This window comes from Halichoeres trimaculatus, unplaced genomic scaffold (genome assembly GCF_033239565.1).
Source record: "Halichoeres trimaculatus isolate MK-OKI-2021-1 unplaced genomic scaffold, fHalTri1.1 fHalTri1_scaffold_1, whole genome shotgun sequence".
NCBI lineage: Eukaryota > Metazoa > Chordata > Actinopteri > Labriformes > Labridae > Halichoeres > Halichoeres trimaculatus.
The window spans coordinates 29156516-29177884 of NW_027437179.1; the positions used below are offsets into that span (position 1 = coordinate 29156516).

The 21369-nt window shown below is 41.7% G+C and overlaps 1 protein-coding gene across 1 annotated transcript in view; it reads right to left on the reverse strand.

The window, feature by feature from the left end:
* Nucleotides 1–205: 205 nt before the first annotated feature.
* megf6b (multiple EGF-like-domains 6b) overlaps nt 206–21369 on the reverse strand; it is a 78612-nt gene continuing 57448 nt past the window's right edge. The window contains exons 13-38 of the mRNA XM_074667797.1: nt 20318–20488; nt 18782–18913; nt 18552–18680; nt 18320–18448; nt 18011–18145; nt 15710–15844; nt 15502–15627; nt 15280–15411; nt 14780–14908; nt 14563–14694; nt 12075–12203; nt 11863–11991; nt 11412–11540; nt 11191–11319; nt 8395–8523; nt 8159–8287; nt 7769–7897; nt 7496–7627; nt 7271–7399; nt 7056–7184; nt 5190–5318; nt 4962–5090; nt 4675–4803; nt 4450–4578; nt 2790–2918; nt 206–2521 (exon numbers count right to left, since the gene is read on the reverse strand). Of these exons, the coding sequence (XP_074523898.1) occupies nt 2457–2521; nt 2790–2918; nt 4450–4578; nt 4675–4803; nt 4962–5090; nt 5190–5318; nt 7056–7184; nt 7271–7399; nt 7496–7627; nt 7769–7897; nt 8159–8287; nt 8395–8523; nt 11191–11319; nt 11412–11540; nt 11863–11991; nt 12075–12203; nt 14563–14694; nt 14780–14908; nt 15280–15411; nt 15502–15627; nt 15710–15844; nt 18011–18145; nt 18320–18448; nt 18552–18680; nt 18782–18913; nt 20318–20488 (3353 nt within the window). The 3' untranslated portion in view covers nt 206–2456. The remainder of the gene's footprint in view (nt 2522–2789; nt 2919–4449; nt 4579–4674; nt 4804–4961; nt 5091–5189; nt 5319–7055; nt 7185–7270; nt 7400–7495; nt 7628–7768; nt 7898–8158; nt 8288–8394; nt 8524–11190; nt 11320–11411; nt 11541–11862; nt 11992–12074; nt 12204–14562; nt 14695–14779; nt 14909–15279; nt 15412–15501; nt 15628–15709; nt 15845–18010; nt 18146–18319; nt 18449–18551; nt 18681–18781; nt 18914–20317; nt 20489–21369) is intronic.

Consider the following 21369-nt stretch of genomic DNA (forward strand, 5'->3'; position numbering starts at 1 on the left):
AGTTTGACCTTTGTATATAGATTTCTGGTTGTGATCACCTTTGCCTTTTTTCTCTTTTCTTTTTTTTTAATTTTCTTTTTTTTTGCAGGCGTTGCTATCTGCACTGTGCTTGAATCTGAATTTAGACGGGATGTACAGCTTCGATCTTCAATGAAAATGAAATAATGATAAAATAAGAATGGTAAACAAACTCCTGTGCGTCTGTTTTTATTGGCAGTCAGTCATTGGCAGAGCTGTAATGTCTTAATTGTGTGGGAAAAGAAAGGTCTGTGAAAAAAACAGTGTGAAGTAAAATGTATACAGCTGTGTGACGTATTAATATGAAGCAACTTATAAACAATTCATCTCAAATTAAATATTTTAAAGGTCCCATATAACTGTTTTTAAGGTGTTAACAACATGCCTTAGTTTTCTATTAAAGTTCAAAACAAATTCAGTAGCAAAAAATAATTCTCCCGGGTGCTATGGTAATGAGGTGCTGTGCTGATTGGCTGTCTCAGTGCTGTTAAAGGAGGGATTAGTGGTCAGATGCAGAGGATACAAAAAAATAAAATAAAATAACGAGCCCACCAAAATAAGTTCAGTGAGCACTCCAGAAGAACTCATGCAGGTATCTGACCCCAAATAAACAAATTAACATCATTTATTATGGTTAAAAACATAAAATAACCATCCTGACCTCTTGTGTTCTGTTGCTGTTGCAATATTGAGACATTTGTATGAACTGTGGCTTTACAGTGGTACCTTGACTTGCAGGTGTCCAAAATGACAAGTTTTTAAGCTATGCTGTCTCTAGGCTGGTTTTTTGTTTTGAGTTGAGAGATAAATTTAGAGCTACAAGCCAGCTTCAAATATTGTACCATTGGTGCAGCAGACGCTGTACTGAACACAGCAACATCTGCCCAGCATCCTGTTTCTCATTCAGTCACGCTAAGAGGTTAGCTTAGCTCACAGTGGAAGCGTCAGTGCTGTGCTAACATATGTGTTTGCCGTTATTTTGCAAAACTTTCAGACTTGTTTTGTGCATTTCAAAAAGAAATACACAGAAAAAGATGCAACTGGGCGTGTGATGGTGCTGTTTAACCAAACTTGGCTAACTAATTTAAGAAATATTCTGAAAAGGAGGATAAAACTGATGTCATTGAACTGTTTTCTAATGAAAAAAACATGAAAGTGTGGTGAAAAGGAAAAAAATGAGCTAGATATAGTTATTCAGTTCAGCCTTTTCCCCTCACCATCAGCATCTTCAAGTCATCTGATCTCCAAGGATGATGACGACTTAATTATATCTGATATTTGCAGTACATTCTATTGTATATTATAGAATAGTCATTGTTTATGAGTATATGTTCCATTTAAAAGTATGAAACAAAAAAAATTGTGTTTTGTGGGGGTCTGGAACAGATTAATGGCATTTCAATTCATTTCAATGGGGAAAATTGATTTTACCTACAAGTAATTAGATGTAAAAGCTCTGTCACAGAACGAATTATACTCTTGAGTCAAGGTACCACTGCATTTTTATGCTTAATTATTCCTTTAATTATGTCACCATAAAAGCTCATTTCGATCACCTTGAAGCTGTTTTTACAGCAGATGGGTTAAAGAAACAATGCTTCTCTGAGGTTTTTCACTCAAACGTTCCCATGGTTGCTCTGCTCAAGGGTTACAAAAGCATTTATACATAGTCAAGGTAAAAACATGATTTTCATTATGTGGTGCCTTTAACCTCGAGAGAAGGTGCAGATGAAACCAAGCTGTGTCCTCTTTAGAGACTCATACTCAACTATAAAAATCCAGCTTTTGTTTCAGATAAATATCTACAACAGTATGTGCTTTATGGTGATAATATCAAACATAAAAAACAGAATAATTATATATACCTTGTTGTATCTTACAATGAAGTCCCATAGCACCATTGTATTGTATTGGTAGTACTTCATATTATATGGCTGTGTTACTACTTCATTGTACTGCTAGTTTGTAAATATGGGTTCATTTGGTGCCTTGTTGGCAGAGGTTTAATTTCCAGCATTCTCCTCAAAGAAAAGGAAAAATAATAAAGATTATTTTATATACAGTACCTGTGAAAGGTATTTCAAGGGAAAAAAACTTAAATACAAAAAAATGCAGTACATGCTACCACCATCTCCTCACACTGCACTCTGCAGGTTTAGTTTTTGGCTTGAGGGGTTTGACTTTGTTCCACTTTGATGGTGAAAGAAAAGTTACGATGTACCATCGAAGTCAGGCAGATGAAACCAGCTTCAACAGTTCAAAGGACTCTTGAGCACACACTAAATCTTGATCCCAGGTCCAAACATGAAACTGCAGTTCTCATCAGAGAGTCTTTTTTTAAGTCATGAAGGTCTCTCAGCTGCCTGCTACAACTTGCTCTCACTCACATGAGTCTTTCAGTAAGAAGCTGATCTGTCCATGTTAAAGTCCTCCAGGTGCTATAATGAGTTGTCGTGTTGTGATTTTCCTCTGCTGCTGCTGGAGGTGAGGTGAGGAGGTCCACCTGAGGAAACACACACACAAAGAGGAGTGAGTCAGCAAACGTTCATATTGGATCAGAACACAGAAAAAAATGCAGGATCCGCAAATACAGGCGGGAAGTGAACTCTGTCAGCACTTTAACCAGTTATGGTTTCTTGTTTCACTGAGTCAGCTGTAATGTCACTTCTGCGCTGAGTCCAGATTCAGCACACTCGTCACCTGTCGGCCGTGTGGATGCAATGATAAAGGGAGATAAAGACAGCAGGGATGTGTGCCAGTTATCACCACACCTTCTTGACAGTAGAGTCCGATCCAGCTGTGCAGGCAGGTGCAGCGGCCGTTTTGTGGATCACACTGCGCCCCGTTTTTACACTCGCAGGTTTCTGTACAGTCAGGTCCATAATGATTCATTTTGCAGTCTGGAAAAAAGACAAAAATCAACTCAGGTGCAGAAATGATTCTGAGATGGAGAATTTTATTAGTTTAAGCAGCTAATTCCAAATCCTTATCCGAACAAAACCTCACCCTAAAACCAACTGCTGAACCTAAACCTAAACTTTAGATCAGGCGTGAACACTAACCTTGACCTAAACCCTCATCTTTGCCCTAAAACCAAAATCTAAATTGTGTTTTTGTTTTTTTTTTTAATAATTTTTTTTAGGGGGGGGGGGGCTTTTATGCCTGTAATTGGAGATGACAGTACAGTGGCTATAGCAGGAAACAGGATGAGAGTGGGGAATGACATTCAGGGAACAAACCCTATTTTGTGTTTAAATATGAACCCCTTTAAACACCCAAAACAGCCAAAATCATAAATTTAACTCAGATTGTGGACTTCTTGGGTTTTTTATCATGACGATAAGACACATTTGTAAAGGTCACTGTTCATGGTAAAAAAGACTCCAAAAATAACTAACTGGGTTCTGAAAAGGTCCTCACACTGCATTCAGTGCTGGATTCCTGATAAATAACACATCGCATACTCAGTTTGTGATCTGTTGATTACACAACACGATTTATCATCATAGTTCATTTCAGGGACAGAGCCAGGATTTTAAGTTTGGGTGGGCCTTAAATTACAAAAGTTGGTAAATAACTATTACTAAATAGATATAGTGCTGTTGATATGTACTTTTTTGAAGCAGATTTGGTTGCTTTTTGATCCTTTAATATTAATAAAATTTGAGTGTATCAGACGGCACTTGCTCTCCATGGTATGGGCCAAAGAGTAGCGCTCTAGCACAGGGAAAACATTGGGCTGTCAGAGCTGAAATTTTAACTGCAGTTAAATAAAAGACAAAAATCTATAGTCCTCCCCAATATCATTCTCTAGTCCTACTGGTATAACATGAGGCTGGATGATTCATAACTTTTTTACCAACAGGCTATAGGTTGCAAAACTTGCCTCATTTTATAAAGACATGGCATTTAACAATAACATAACAAGCATAAAGTAAAAAAATGTTATAATATTCCTATTCAAATACATTTTTTTTAATAAAGAAAGAAAGGAAAAAAAAAACATTCAAAAAGAGTTTGAGGTGAGCCTGCTAGAAAGTGGCTGGGCCTGGGACCCTTGGGCCCACCCATGACGCCGCCCCTGGTTCATTTGACATTTGTTGATTTTTTTATATGTAAATAATTTAAAATACATTTTGACAAATATACAGTCAACTCATCTATGGCTCTTAATATGTTACCTTAAAAATAAGCCTGGGGCACAGATGGCTTAGCAGTCTAGGTCGCACCCCATGAGGTTCGCCCTCGAGTGGGGGGCCCAGGTTCAAGTCCGGCCTGCAGCCTGTTCCCCCCATGTCATCCCCCACACTAACCCTATTTCCATCTATATCCTCTGTCCTATCCTCCAATTAAAGGCATGAAAAGCCCCCTAAAATAACTTTGAAATAAATAAACAAGCCTGTGTGTGCAACAAACAAACTGACAGATTACCAATGTCACATCTGGATCCAGTCTTCCCAGAGGAGCAGAGACATTTTCCCGTCACAGGATCACATGGAGAGTCGTCCTCACAGTCACACACCCTCGCACAGTTGAGGCCGTATGTTCCCTGATCACACACTGAGGCAGGAAGAAGATTTGCACAGAAATATACAGTTTCAAAAAAGAGCATTACTCTGTTGTTATCATGTGATAACGATGAGTGATGTTACTGACCTCTGTGGCAGCGAGCTCCATGATGTCCTGGAGGACAGACACAGAGTCCGGTCACGGGGTGACAGGACGCTCCGTTCATACAGTCACACTGCAGCTGGCACAGTGGGCCGTGAAGACCAGGAGGACACGCTGAGGAAAAGGAGGAGCAATAAATTCTCACTGGGTTGGTGAATAAGTAAAAAGCATACAGAAAGGCAAATAACCAAAAAATCATACTCCTAGAATATTAATGGACTTATGGATATGTATTTTCTTTTCCCCCCAGGGTACAAGTGTTTGTTTCTCACCGTGTTCACACAGATGTCCGTAGTATCCTGGTCCACACTGACACGTCCCTGTCACCCTGTCACATGTGCCGTTGTTTTGACAGTTACATGTCAGCTGACAGTTAGCACCAAATTTACCTGCGGGGCATTCTGAGAGGACAAAATACACAATCAATGCAGTGACAATCCAGGCACGGAGGAAGAACTCCGCTGCACCAAGACACAAGATAAATTAAAGACTATGATCACCTTCTTCACAGTGTTCACCAGTCCAGCCCAGACCACAGGTACAGTTTCCACTCACAGAGTCACACACCCCTCCATTACTGCAGTTACAGCGCTGGACACAGTCTGCACCAAACCAGCCTGGAGGACAGCCTGAGGAGGAGAATGCACACTCGTCAACTGAGGCGAAGGAAACAAAAACACTTCTGTAAACTGAAAGTCTGTCCACAGATTTCCTGTTGTTTATTTTCCTTTTAGAAAGATGTAAAATGTTGCTCTCTACTTTTGCACAGTCCATATCCATCATGGTAAGAAGAGAGTCTGGATGACACTAATATGAAACTGCACGCAGCTTAAAAGGACAAAATAGATCCTTCTCAAGAAAGAAGTCGTCTCAGATAAAATAAAACCTTATTTTTCTCAGACTGGTGTTTCAGAAAACTCTTGAATCAGCCTCTGCCTGAAACGCTCTGTTTGAGATTCTGCACTCCTTAAACCCCCTACCCTCTGATTGAGGCCTACTCCTCAGACGGGTCATGAACCATTTGGATCCTGAAGCGATGATCTCAACATGTCAGTAAGTTTCCTGAAGACCTTATGTTATTTTTAGAACAGACAACTTTGAGGAGCTCACAGAAAGATTCAGAGATTTCTGCAGCATATGAATGTGTAGTGGTTTAAAATCTATCACACGTTTAATGCTACATCTACACTTAAATTATGAGAAAGCATGATACCCTCCTCTTTATACCCTGAAAATGACTGACCAATCAGGCTTTACGGGTTCTTTTAAGGCTCCCCTTCTCAGTTTTTATATGATACTCACATGAAAAAAAAATGATTCAAATTGGTCCGTACAAAACAAGAGACAAAAGCTCTACAACAAAACAATACTAAATAACAAAACGATGCAATACTGTTTTATAGAGGGATTATCAGTCTTCGTCATCATAAAGATGCGCATGCATCTCAACCGCAGAAGCAGCGTTTAGCTCCATTCATTCAGACGAGTTCGCGTTTTTACAAACACTAAATTCAACCTGTTAGAAGCATCAAAATGTTCAGTTTTTCTGTGGACAGCTGTCAAAAACAATACTACACTATAGAGGCAACTTCTGTCAAGCTTCAACCGTTACAGCCCAACTGGTGTTTCGGCATTAATAGCGACCATGCTAACTGGTGACTTTCAGACAACGGCAGCCATGATTAATGGCCAAGAGTCACCAGTTAACAGGGTCACACTTTACACTGATACACCAGCGACGTCTGCATGTGTGTAGTTAAATGTGTATTCTTCATCCAACCTCAGTCAAACAGGTTTGACTGCAAACAAGCAATAATAACTGCTGATACTTAAAATACAGATTTGACTTTGTTTATTGAATGAAAAAGTTGGTTTGGGGCTGAGGTTCTGACCAAACATGGACTCAATATGGACAGTAAATAATGAGTGAACCTATAAATTATGATTAACAGAAACTGATTTTATGACCAAAGTAAAATTAGTGAATATTATGAAGCGATGTTTACATCCTGGTATGTCACAGTCTGGTAAGAGTCCACGGATAATGCAGTGATGAGCATCGAGTGAGAGTTGTGTTTTCTCTCTGGGTACACTCTAGACGCTAGGTTTCTCTGCTAAAAACGTCTGTCCACCTAATATCTGTCCACTTGCTGATCTTGTCTTTTCACTCACTGCTGTTTCACAAACCTGGGAGCCATTTACCATCTGTCAAAATGTGTTTTTTGTTCGTTAACTCCTCCACATCAGTTGACAAACCATTTTTACTCCGCAGTGCTTCTGCACCCAAGTTGCGCGCGCATCCACCGTTGTTGATAAACAAACAATCCCTCTATACCAGAGCATCAATACAAGATTTGTAAACACACCCTTCCCACAATCCTCTCCTCTGCGTCCTGGCAAGCACACACAGCGACCCATAACTGGATCACTCCGGGCTCCGTCTCCACACAGCGCCGCCTGAGCACAGTCAACCCCGTACCGGCCAGCTGGACACGCTGTCAGGACACAGACACATTTCATGTCATTCAATGCTCTCAGCTTTCCCAAACTCATCCAAACATTAATCGTTGTACAGACTTACTGATATTGCAGCGTGCTCCGATGAATCCTGCTGGACACTCACACGCTCCAGTGGTGGGAATGCACTTCCCTCCGTTTTCACACTGACACTGTCTCTCACAGTTTGGACCGTACTGACCCTCACTGCAAACTACGGAGAAATGTTTAACAGCACAGATTTACTGCTTTGTATTACTCAGACAGCGTTGTGATTCACTGAGAGAGATAAATCTGCTGCGTTTCATACTTTGGTCACATTTGGGGCCCTGGAAACCTGGAGCGCAGTAACACGATCCTGACACTGGGTGGCAGAGCTGGTTTGTCTGTGAGCACTGACAGACCTGGTTACAGTTCTGACCAAATGTTCCTGGAAGGCACACTGAGAAGCAGGGGAGAGGTCACATTAGAGTTTGTGATGGAAGTTACAGCTTTCAGATCATTTCACATCATCTGACGTCTTTTATGACGCCATGACTGAGTTTTTAAGTGTGATGCTTCTCAGGAGCAGAGGGTGACTCACTCTGCTCGCAGCCGTTTCCTGTGAACCCCGGAGGACAGCCGCAGTCTCCAGAGACGTGGTGGCAGGATGTTCCCTGGGCACAGCTGCAGCGCTGGATGCAACCTTTTCCAAACGTACCCGGTAAACATGCTGAAAGGAAACACGTGAGGAAAAAAGATGTTAGAAATCAGTGAGTGTGTTGGGTAATCTTGTTTTTTCCGTCTGTTTTTATGGTTTAAGGACACATCTTGTGTTATTATGTAAGTTTTATCTTTATAAGTCATCTCCGCAGTTGTGAGAAATAAATATATACCATAAGTGAAAAAGCTGTGGTATCATTGCTGAAGGGACAAACTTCATCCAGCAGAGGATGTCAGAGCACCAAAGCCTCCTTTTTACCCAGGTTTGTACCTTTATCACACAGTTTCCCTCTCCACCCGGGTGGACACTGACACTCTCCTGTGACGTGGTGGCATGAAGCTCCATGCACGCACTGACATCTCTCTTCACAGCCGACACCAAACAGGCCAGGTTCACAAGCTAAGAGGGTGAAAGTGCAAAGTTTAGATTATTATTTACAAAAAAATGACACACTCTATAGCAGTGTAGCAGCTCCCTCGAGGTCATTGTTTTGTTTCCATGCTCACCTTTTTCACAGCGCTCTCCGATCCAGCCGGAGCTGCAGCTGCACCGCCCGCTCTGTCTGTCACACTGACCGCCATTCTCGCACTCACACAGCTGCTGGCAGTCCTCCCCAAACCGTCCCACTGCACACTCTAAAAACACACACATGAGACAGCATGATGTGAACCACATACCAAAGAGAAATGATGCTCAGCATGTTTCTTACTCCTCTGGTTTATGGTTTGAAAAAGTACGGAGTTAGTAATAAGAGTTACGAGCCGCAGAGTTTAGTGGGTAAAGACGTTCCTGTGACAGGATTAGAGGTTTCCTGAGCTCAGAGGCTCCTGGCACAGCGACAGGAAGAGGCTGTTACAGTCACAGAGGGGGGATAGTGTGTGATGAGGAGCTCAGAGGGGAGAGAGTCACCGGTGGGTCGACAGACAGAAGTCGTCTGTGGAGCAGAAACAATCTCTGCCAGATTGTGGGCAAAAACAGATGAGCTCAGGCAGCAGATTAAACTCAGACTGATGTGTTTCCTGAGCACGGTGAAGCAACCACAGAGCGCTGTTTGAAACGTTTACTGCAGGAGTCAGCTCGTGTTTTTCCTCTGCATTTGGGTCCAGACTCAAGACTTGATTTTAAATTTGTAGGATGAGGTGCAGTTCACGTTTGAATTTTTTCAGTCCACTCTGAGGAAAATGATATCTTTGGTGTTTGTGTCTTATTTTTGTCAAATTTGTCTTATTAGACTTAACATGAGCCACATAAACCTGGAAAGTCCAGAAAAACCTCTTTAGTGGGGAAGCATAGAGTGGGTTGTTCCACTGTGGAAACCGGACGGTCATTGGATAAACGCTGGGCTTTGTCCCTCGGACGCTCAGCGTCTCTGGGGGTCTATGAGGCAGTGGGCTGGCCTGGACGCTGGGCTTCTGCATGATGATTGGATGATCTGTCTGAAGCCGAATCCCTTTTTGATTGACAGTGAAATGAGCCAGTCAGAGATCTTGAAGTATAACCCTCCACGGAGCATCTTCTCAGTTGTTCAGGTCTGATCCGGAGGCTTCATCAATCCCCTGCGAGTTTACCTTTCTTAAAAATGACGAGTGTTGAGAGAACACTGGTAAAATCCCTGGAAAAAACACCTGGTCGGTACGACAGGGTCACAGATCATTTTCTTGAAAAGGAACCGAGGGTTGAATTTACGTTTGAAGAAATAAACAAATTTATGATGTAGGCCGGAAAAAAATGAGCTTCCCCTCAATTTCTCATGTCTATATATATATATAATATAACTTAGTTGTGACTATTGTGTGTACTATACTCAAATTTACAATCTCCACTGAATTTATAATCTGTAAGAATGCAAAAACACATAAAGAAGATCTATTTTTATAATTGTTTGTTAATTCAAGTAGTAAGGGGTTAAGATATCAGGAGACAAGCGTTAAATAAATGCTACCATCACACTCTCCTGGTACAACAACTGACAGTTTCTTTTTGTTTATTTAGTATTATAACTTTGTCTAATACTGTAGGTACCGTCTTTGTCTGCTGTTCCTGCTGCGCACTTTGGGTCTTTGTTATTGCTTTTGTTATAAAATATGCACTACAAACCACTACAAAGAAAGTGTTAAAAAGAGTTAAGACTCAAAAAAAAACATTCAATGGTGCCAACAAAAATGTACAAGAAATCAAACAGGTACATTTTTTCTTACTCTGACACTTTTTTTTGTATTCTTTACAATTCAAGCATCATGTCAAACAAAATAGGTTATTTTTACCAAGGAGTAAGATGTAAAACTTTGCCAGAATTTCAGTATTTGTAGTGTAGATTGACCTTAATTTAAAACACCAAATTCGCAATATGTGTTTTTACTATTAGAACTTAAAGTTTGAAACTAGTTCTGTAGAGTTTCCTCTGGAAGTTAAGATCAGTGGGATTCAAAACCAATTTGATTTTAAGCCAATGAGACAGGACTGTAAAACCTGACTGTAAAAACTCAAAATCAGTGATAAGCAGCAGGAAATATTCATCATCAAGGTAAAAGTAACTCAAAAAATTGATCTTATTGAGGAAAAATAATTAAATGTGATTGAGAAAACTGGGACAGGACATGGACAAAGTTTTGCATGTGGATGATAAAAACAGACAGTGGTTTTAGAGGAATTTGGTTTGTGTTTCAGCCAGGTTTCTACAAGTTTTGTGTTTACAAACATTTGGTTTCTGTGCTTCTTTAAGAGGAAATGTAGCACAGCTAAAACAAACCTGAGGAAGTAAGAAGCAGAAGGAGTTGGTTGGTTATTTTGTAGCTCTGTTCGTCTCTATCCATAATCTACTTAAAGTAGTTAGTGATAGTAGTTAGTACACTGCATTTTTTTTATCTGTCCTACTTCCAAAGCCCAACACAGTCACAGCAGACGGCTGTTCATCAGGAGTCTGGTTCTGCTCCAGGTTTCTACCTGTTAGAGGGACGTTCTTCCTCCTGATGGGATAATACAGAGCACAGTCTGACCTGCTCTTTCTATGACATGTCTTGATGCCTTGATGTGAAATTTGTAATGAAATATTAAATTGTTTGAAGTGTCACTTTACAACCACAGAAGTTGATGAAAATGTAAGTGCACTTAATGTGTCACCACCGTTTCACTTGACTGCTGATTAAAAAGATGTTGAATGTATGTCGAATGAATGTTCTCTTGTTCCCCTTTAGTGTGAAAAAGTACAAACACTTGGCCAAAGCTGTAATAAATGAGTTTTCTTTCAGTGATCTGTCGAACGGTGGTTCTGTGGAAACAAACACAGAACCTTTGAGTCTTACCCAGCTCACATGCTGCACCCGTCCATCCTCTGGCACATGTACACTTTCCGTTCGTCTTGTTACAGGTGGCTCCGTTCTGACACAAGCAGCGCTGCTGACAGTCAGCGCCGTAAAACCCTGCAGGGCATTCTGGGAGGACAAACACAAAGACTAAACTGTTCAAGATTTTTCATTTACCTGTTTCATAGAGAGATGCTTTAGTGTGTGTTGTGTTCACTGACCTTCTGTACAGTTGGGTCCAGTCCAGCCTGGCGTGCACACACACTGTCCGCTGGCCGGGTGGCAGATGCCATCGTTACGGCAGCTACAGGTTTGGTTACATCCCTCCCCAAAGGAGCCAGTCGGGCACGCTGCCATGAGAGGGACAAACAATATGATTACCTCTTCATGAACTCTGGTGATCAAAAGTGGAAATTCCAGGGTATGGAAAGTGATCCAGGCCGCAGCATTGGGAACATCCAGTCGCTGCTTTCTCATGTGTGACTGAGCTGGGTTTTCCCAAATAACTCTGAAACTGAGCGAGTTTTTGTTCCACGGTGAGTCAGAGTCACAAAGATGCTCTCTGTGCTTCAGTGCTGCAGCACATATGTCCTGTTATGCTCCACCTGAACTTCTGATTAAACCTTTTCTTCATGAAACTGGAGGAAAACCAGTGTTTGAACTTTCACTCACTGAGGTTGCAGAGTGGACCCATCCAGCCAGCAGGACAGGAACACACTCCACTGACGTGATCGCAGCTCCCTCCGTTTAGACACAAACACTTCTTCTGACAGTCCAGCCCGTAGAAACCCTGAGGACATGCTAAAACGCACACACAGCTTTAAAATAAACATGTTACCAGCATGAGTATGCATCTGGCTTTGTTATGGAGGGGCTGCTCTTACGTTTTTCACAAAAGGTTCCCGTCCATCCCACTTGGCAGGTGCAGGCGCCGCTCACATGATCACACAACGCTTTGTTATCACACTGACAGCGATGACGACAGCCGAGACCGAACATACCCGCAGGACACTCTGAGAGGATAGAGTAAACATATGAGTGACAGTTACAAAAAGCAGTGGAAACAGTACGGCTGAGATACAAAGAGCACCTAGAATACATGAAAACAAAAAAAATCTTCTGAAGAAAAACAAAACTGGAGACAAATCAGAGTAAATTCACTGAAAAAACAGAAAAATGTCCATTTGAAAAAAATGAAGGGCTTAAATTATGGCCGAATGATTTTGGAAAAAATCTAAATAAGGTTTTCTGGACCAATATTGTGATTTAGCATGCAATATTTTGGGGAGGATTTCTGTCTGCTGTATTATTCTTTAAACCCAAGCAATAAATCATTCTATTGTATGACCAGATTCTTTCCTTTAAGCCGTTATCTATCTATTTATCTATCTATCTATCTATCTATCTATCTATCTATCTATCTATCTATCTATCTATCTATCTATCTATCTATCTATCTATCTATCTATCTATCTATCTATCTATCTATCTATCTATCTATCTATGAGCACATGAGTGATTGAGAGGAGGGAGAACATATACATATAGAGAAGAGAAACTAAAACTTAAGTATCAGTTTCATTACCCAAGTAGTGATCAATACTGATCCCAACGTTGGCATCAGCATATCAACATTTAAGATTGATCAGCACCCCACTACTCATAACAATTTCTACATATAAATATGTTTTTATGAATGGATCGAAGAGCTGCACACTGAAAGGCAAAGAGCCACATGCGGCTCCCGAGGCCACCCCTGGAATAACATACTTTTATTTCACTAGTATCATTCCAGTAAAATATTTGCTGATTGATTTAACTTCAAGTCTTGTAGATGTGTAATATTCCTGCCACAAAAAAAAACAAAACAAAACAAAACAGCATATTGACTTGTGCTGTTTTTAAGGAAGAACAAGTACAAGTTACTATATTCCCCACAGGTCTGTGTACATGAAATGTTTTTTTTTTCTAAATTGCAACTTTTGCATTTTATCACATTGTGATGTCAATTTCATTTTTGTTTAATTGTTCAGCTCTTACTAGAGTGAACTGCTTGAGAAGAGTAGAAAAAATCTGCCAATCAGGTAAGACTAATGCGTTTTTCTAGTTTCTTAGAATAAACAAATATTTTCATTTATAGAAGTATTAGGGGTGATAAATGCTGAAAGAGTTTCTTCTATTTTTTTCTTTCTTTAAAATATTTGTATTTCTTTCTTCTTCACAATAAATAGCTTTAAACTGGTTTCATAATGGAAATAAAGTGATAGGATGAGTGGCTGGAAGAGTCACTGGGTTGTCCTATGTTTTTATTGCATCATTCGGAGCGGGAACTAGGTCACTTTAGGTCATCATCGTAATCTGGAAAGTGCCTCCAGCTATGAAGGATGGTGGAATCTATGCGCTTGGCTCGCTTCAGACATCCCAAACTTTGAACTACTGATTTGAAACCAATTACTGTTCACTTGTTGAAACTCAATTTTAACAACATTTGGGCTGGCTGCTTCCCTCAATGCCACTTCCTGACTTGTCACTGGATTGACTGCTGGGTTTCTTGTTTCTCAAACCAGTTCTTATTATCAGTCTTTAATTTCCACTCTGTTTGATGCTCGTTAGGGTTACCTCACAGGGTTTTTACTTTTACTTTTACTTAGACACAAAGTCGTATCACTGGTCATTCTTCTTACCCCATTTGGAGACTTTTTTAAGCAATTCAGGTGACTTTTTTCTGACAATTAGACATAAAACACTTGATCAGATTTCAGTTTTTGAGGTGTATGTTATGTACACTAGGGGTGGATGAAAAAACAAAAAATTGATATATCGGGATTTTTGTTTGACAATATCAAAATCTGTATTCTTTGTCAAAAAATTATTTTTATCTTTTCAAATCCAAATTCTTCATTTTAACAAGTTAACACTTTTCTCCAGCAGAGGGTGAAATGTTTCTCTCTGAATCATGTGATGTGCATTTTATGGGAAAATATGGCCCCTGATATAGTCTGTAGACATCATCACCATCATCATTTAACTTTTTCATATGGTCTGGTGTTAAAAAAGCAAACAAAAAATCGCGAAAATTATCAATATCTGAGAATCGCAATTAAAATTGAATTGGCACCTCAAAAATCGTTATAGAATCGAATCGCGAAAATAGCATACCATCTCAGCCCAAATATATAATGTTTGATTCACAGGGTTGTAAACTCCACATAGATAGATTTATAATCAGCATGAGAAATTGATGATGTGTAACAGCAAGTTGATGAATGTTCAAATTATTATTCAACAAATGGAAACATCAGAAGAAGATTCTGCTAACTGGATCCCATGAATAAGTATTCTATAAATAAATTGAAACATTCAACAACATACTCTGATGGCAGCGTGTCCCAGTGTAACCAGCCTCACAGTTGCACTGTCCCGTCACAGCGTCACAGCTGCCGTCTCCGTTCCTACAGTCGCATGTTTCTGCACAGTCGGCCCCCCAGTGTCCTGCATCACAGGCTGCAGCAGAAATATCCCATCTTACATGATTCTCCTCCATAAGCTGACTTAAAAAATGATTTGATGATTTTGAAGGAGCAGCTACCTTTCCTGCAGTGGTGTCCAGTCCAGCCGGGAGCACAGGTACATCGCCCGCTCACAGGGTCACAGCGAGCGTTGTTCTCACACACACACTTCATTAGACATCCTTGACCAAAGCGTCCACTCGGGCATGCTGCATGAGGAGAGAAAAATGATCTCAAGTGCCAAGATTAATCTACCATAACCAGCTCCACTAGATTGCAAGGAGGCCGAGAAAGTTCCCATGACAGCTCTGATTATGAATCAGCCGTTGAGGGATGCCTTCAGAGGCGGTGGTTTCATAAAATGGAATAAATTGACTCCTCCAATGTGAAAATCTGCAGCTGAAGGATTTTGGTTATTAACTCTGGAGAAAGACTGCTTCTCCAACTTCTGACATGTTGCTTTGCTTCTCATCCAAACTGCACTGCTGCAACATTTCCATTCACCGCAGAGCTCACTGGTCGGTTCACTCCTCACTGCACGTTGCTTTGGAAACTAAGGATGCACAGTGCTGGTACTCACAGTTGTGGCAGAGTTTGCCCATGAACCCTGGTGCACAGATGCATGACCCATTGTGTTTATCACACACGCCTCCGTTCTCACAGACGGGACAGGTTTGAGTGCAGCCAGGACCCCAGAAACCATCAGGACACACTGGAGAATGTGAGATTTCGTCACTAACACTGAAACATCATGCTGAATCTGAGAGCTAACTTTAAATTTTCCAAGAAAAAAATCACTCACAGTTTTCACAGTGATCTCCAGTGGTTCCAGCTGGACACTTGCATAGTCCCGTCACTTTGTCACACGGGGCGCTGGTGCAGTTACAAGCATGCACACACCCTGCTCCAAACCTGCCCTCTGGACAGTCTGACACAGAAGAGACAGAGAGATTAATCAACAGATCTGAAGAAAAGAAGATTCAAAGATAGGTACAGCATGTCACACTCACCCTGATCACAGTTCTCTCCATGAGCTCCAGGAGGACACTTTCTCTGGCACTCTCCTGTCACATGATGACACGACACCCCAGGTGGACAGGAGCACTTCTTCTCACAGCCAGCGCCGTATGTACCGGGGTTACATTCTGGAGACCAGACAGGTGAGAGGACTGAGCATGAAATCATGTAGACATGTTACTACACCTCGACCTAAGCTGTAATATCTAGGCACTCTTTAATTTCACCTTAAACTAAAATCACCTCACACTGCACTTCATATTTTTGTGAAATTTAAAACCTCTTGGATGAATGTGCTGTCAATTATAATCATCATACCATGTGACTTCATCATATCCTATACCTGTCACTATAACCCATCACTACTGCATTCATGTTTGTGTTCTTGAAACAGAAAATCAATTTTCCACTCTCTGGGGATCAGTAGTTTAGTCTTTTCTTGTTTTGTCTTGTCCTGTCATGTTCTGCCCTGATTATTCCTGTCCAGTCAGGTCTGGTCTAGCCAAGTCTAGTCTAGTCTTGTATTGTTTTATCTTCCCTTGTTAAGTTATGTCTTGTCCAATCAGCAACCTCCAGTCTAAGAAAATGAGACAATGTGGAAGTGTTGAAATCTGCGGTTTCTTGAGTGTCCACTTGAGGCTGGCACCGGAAGTACCAGAAGTCACATACACATCAAGCCAAAAAAGCAGTTTTTAAAGCAGAAATTAACCTATTTACAGCCTGGTTCAAAAATGGCACCTGTCTGGATCGGCCACGTGACCGAGGGGCGCCTATAGCTGCACTCAAAGCCATTGCCACTACCAATATGGCCGCTAAAGCTGATGTGCTTCATTTTCTGTTTCAGGAACAGACGAGTGACATCAGGGAGACTGCATCCAGTAATTATACAGTCTATGGTCTTGTTTTGACTTGTCTAGTCTTGTCTTGTTTGGTCTAGTCCTGTCTTTGGACTTCTTTTCTTGTCTCATCTCCTCTTTCTTGCCATGTCATGTTTTGTATGTTTTGTCTGGTCTTGTCTGGTCCTCTATAAGCTTGTCCAGTCTTCTCCTGGTTTATCAGTGAATTCCTGAATGTTTTCTGTCTTGTTGGAGGAGATTCAGTGACTCTTCAGCTAATGTATATGGTTAATTTGGAATCACTCCAATGATGATGCCGGGAAGCAAATGGGCCCTGTTGCAATCTAAGTGCCTTTTTAAAGTAAGAGACTGATGATGGATAATACATCTAAAAGTTTGGACAGCAGAGAGGACACTGGTTCATCAGAGACACTTTCCCCACACATACAGGTTAGGATAAATAATTAATTAACAGGATGAAGAAGTGCCACTAACTACTTTAAGTCCATCAGACAGAGGTGATGACATGCAGTCTTTCAGTTTTTTCCTTATGCTGATGTATGGACTCTGTTACAAACTTCAGATTTACAACATATCTATAACATCAGGAGGATCAGACCCTACCTGATACAACAGGCCATGCAGCTTCTGATACAGGCCCTTGTGATATCATGCATCAACTACTGCAATTCCCTCGCAGGTCTCCCTGCGTGTACATTTAAACCTCTGCAGATGATCCAGAATGCAGCAGCACGTCTGGTCTTTAACTAGCCCCAAACAGCACACGTCACCCAGCTGTTAATTTCGCTTCACTGGCTTCCGGTAGCAGCTCAAATCCAATTCAAAGCTCTTCTTCTGGCTTACAAAACATTGACAAGAATGGCTCCTGCCTGCCAGGGGCCCCTCATCCAGGTTTACACTCCTTCTCGCCCACTACGCTCTACTTGTAAAAGACACCAGGTGCCCCCAGCCCAGCGCGGCTCCAAATCACTAGCCAGACTCTACTCCTCCGTTGTGCCCAAATAGTGGAATGAATTACCTAGCTCTATACGATCCGCAGAGTCTCTTTCTACTTTTAAAGATGTCTGAAAACTCATCTGTTCAGGTAACACCTGTGCACTTAATCTGACCCTTCTCCTCTTTGCCCTCAGGGGGGGAATGAGTCAGTAGGTTTAAGACTCAGCTCTTGTGATTTTTAGCACTACTACTGAATGTTGTTGAAATTTGAAGTATACTGTTCTAGCAATTAATTGTGGTTTGTTGGCTTGTTGATTATTGAACAACCCCCACCCCAAAAAATAAATAAATAAATAGGTTTTTGTCTAAAATCTTGCTTGTGTTGTACGTCGCTTTGGACAAAAGCATCTGCTAAATAAAACTGTAAACTGTAAACAATAATAAATCTGAACAACACAACACACACTCATTGAAGTGTAAGCACTGTGACAGTGGACTCACCGTCCTTGCAGGTGTTACCCTGGTAACCGGGTTTACAGACACAGGTGCCGTGGCGGCGGTGACACTCAAGTGTGTTCTGCTGGACACACGGACACTCCTCAGAGCAGCCGGCACCAAAAGTCCACTTAGGACACGCTGAAGGAGGAGCAACAGAGGAGAGATGATTCACAGAGAAACATTAGAGTGTGTATTTTTTATTACAAAGTGATGATGAAATGCTAAAAAAACACCTGTGCGGCTGCCGAACAGTGTTTTTATGCTCCCAACGTGACACATCAAGGTTTGGGGTGTGGTAGCATTTAGACTTACGGAGGTGACAGAAGCGTCCATACAGACCGGGATCACACAGACAGGCTCCGTAGGTTCGATGACAGCGCCCGTTATTGGCACAGTTACACTTCTTATTGCACAGTTTTCCGTAGAAGCCTTTAGGACAGCCTGCGCAGGAAAAACACACAACCCACAGTGAACTCCAGACAACCACCGAGGACTTTCTGAGCTCATGCTGCGGTGGGAACAAAACTTCTCCGTCAGAACTCACCATCTTGGCACAAGTCCCCACTGACCCCAGGTGGACAGCGACAGCTCCCAGTGACCGGATCACAGCTGGCACCATTTTTACACTTACAGGGGAAGGAGCAGTTTTTCCCAAAATACCCCTCAGAGCATGCTGTGGGATTAAAAATGTAAAGGGCTTTCATTGCCAAACTGTTTGTGGCATCACAGTAATTGAGCTCATATGTGTATGTATTTGTGTATCTTCATCCTCACTCTGGTTGCAGACGATGCCCGTCCAGCCATCGGGGCAGTCGCAGCCTGTTTTCCACTGGTTACATCCTCCTCCGTTAGAGCAGTCGTCACATGTCAGACTGCAGTCGTGGCCGAATGTGTCGTCCAAACACACTGGAAACAACAGAAGGAGGAACAAAAGTTCACTAGTATGTTCACTAGGTGACGGCTCAACACAGATTTTTCCCCCCTAAATGTCAGAGGCTGTAAAAGTGTCAGTGCTGACAGAGAATATTGAACCTTTCATGGAAATTAAGAGGAGCACGTAGGCAAAAGAGAGGGGGAAAAAAAATGCCTGAAGACTGTCTCAGGAATTATTAAAGTGGACAGTGTTCTAACCCCACTAAATATTTGTCAGGTCAACCAATGCCACAACTGTTTTCAGGCATTGCTAATGTCAGTTTTGAGTTGAAAACAAAATGTCAACTTTAACTGTTGTAGAAAGTGTTTATTAAGTTTGTATAACACAAACCAGACCCTCTACGGTTGCTAGGCGCTACCCAAGTAGCTGCCTGTTGCAGCAGCTCTCTCGTCTTTGTCCGTTTCTTGTAATTTTTTCGTCTCTTTTTCGTAATCTTTGTATTTGGAGTGGATCATCACTTTGTATGGTTCATTGTCGGTCACGGACACCAAACTTTTTGTGGCTTCGGCGGTATTTTTTTTACTACTTTTCTCCTGTGTTTGTCTGGAGACCCTACATGTAACCATGGCTGCATTGTTTACATGCGAAATTAGCTGTTAGCAGCCTGTAGCATGTCAATGCTAACTAGTGTAGGGCTTGATGATTTCCCTCGAGCTGAGGAGGAAGCGGTGAGGACGACGTGCTGGTTCTCGGATGTGAGCTGGGAGGTGACGACGTGGACCTGTCCTTCCATCCATCGTTGTTGGGAACGTGGGATCTCGCTCCGGGGGATGGATGAGCTAGCTGTGCTAATCCAGCGGCATCGTGCTGTTTACGGACGTGGCTGACGGAGCAGACATTGGACGCCGCGACACATCGGAGGAGCTTCGCCTGCTGTGAGCAGACAGGATCCAGGAGACAGAGACTGAACAGACTGCTGGGGAGGCTCAGTCCTGGACCCTGTGGAGGTGGAGGCTGGCTGGGCTGGAGAGTGGTGGACGGGATGTTGTCATCTAATTTCTTATGGACATTTTTGCACTTTCTATACTCTTTCTTACTTTTGTTTTCTTAAATGCTGCGGTGACTCCTGAATTTCCCCTCGGGGATAAATAAAGTATTTTCTATTCTATTCTATTCTATTCTATTCTGATTTCCTGCTCAGGCTCTGTTTAGCAGCCAGGTCTCATAAGCTCCAGCATTCCTGCCAGAGACGCAGTGATGATACTGTGTGTACCAACAGTCTGCAAACATGAGGCTCAGTAATTAACCCCCACCATGTGGTCTGTTTCTGCCCGCAGTAAATGAGTGTACACCTCCTGGGAGTCACACTCAGGTAATGGGATACAGCTTTTTCTTAATGATAACGAGCCGTTAACAGTTCGGAGGAGGAAACACACCGAATTTCTCAGCCAGGTTGCTTTCGGCCCTCAGCTCCCCCTCATCGTCCTCGTAGTCGTCATAGCGCTCCAAGGCCTGGCTGTAATCGTGCATCAAGGTGAGCTGAGGGCGCATGAGAGGCAGCTCGATGGCTCCCCCGCTGGACAGGGCCTCAACTGCATCTTCAAGTGCTGCAGAAAGACAAACAAAAGAAACATCAGCAACAAACGATACTCCATGTCTCATCTTGTTGGCGGGTTTTCAGTCTGCTGATGCTTCTGTGAGTAACTTTCAGATACTTTTACGGCCCCCAACGCTGCACTGATTTTATCCTGCACTTATGATAATAGTATTTTTCATTTTAAATAAAAACAATCAACTTGCTCTCTTTTACCAGGTAATAGCTCTTTGAGAACCGTTGATTAACCTCTCTGTCTGATATCCATGTAACACCACATTATGTAATAACGCCCTAATATGTGATAATGTCATAAATGTTCACCTCAGTGTGTAATAACCCAGCACTTTGTAATAAAATTCTTTAATGCAATATGTAATAAACTTTGACTTATTATGTAATAAGTACTAGTTACCTGCGGGAACCCACATTTTGTAAAAAGTGACGCAATATTTAAGATCTTATTACATAATGTGGCAAAGTTAATTACATATTGCGTCCTTGCATCCTGTTAACTACTGACTCTCAGATAGATGCTTTCCTCTACATGTCTCTAAGGTCACCATGAAATACTTCTCGGATTAAGATCTTTTATCAATGTAGCAAAGAAGGAAACTAGGATGCATTCCTGAGGACTCTTGTGTTTGCACACGGCAACTGCTGACAGGTTCAGCTGAAAGTCGGCACTTTACAAGGTCACTATTTGAACAGTAACACCAGGAGCTGACGGAGATGCATTCACTCTACCAGGCTGAAAAAGGACAAATGTAAAGTGCTTATCAAATCAAGTGTGCTTTCAAAGTACATTGTATTCAATTTAGATGAATTATTTTTAAATTAATACACTTAAATCAGCTCCACCAGTTACTGTAATTGAGTGTTTTTTTGTTTAAT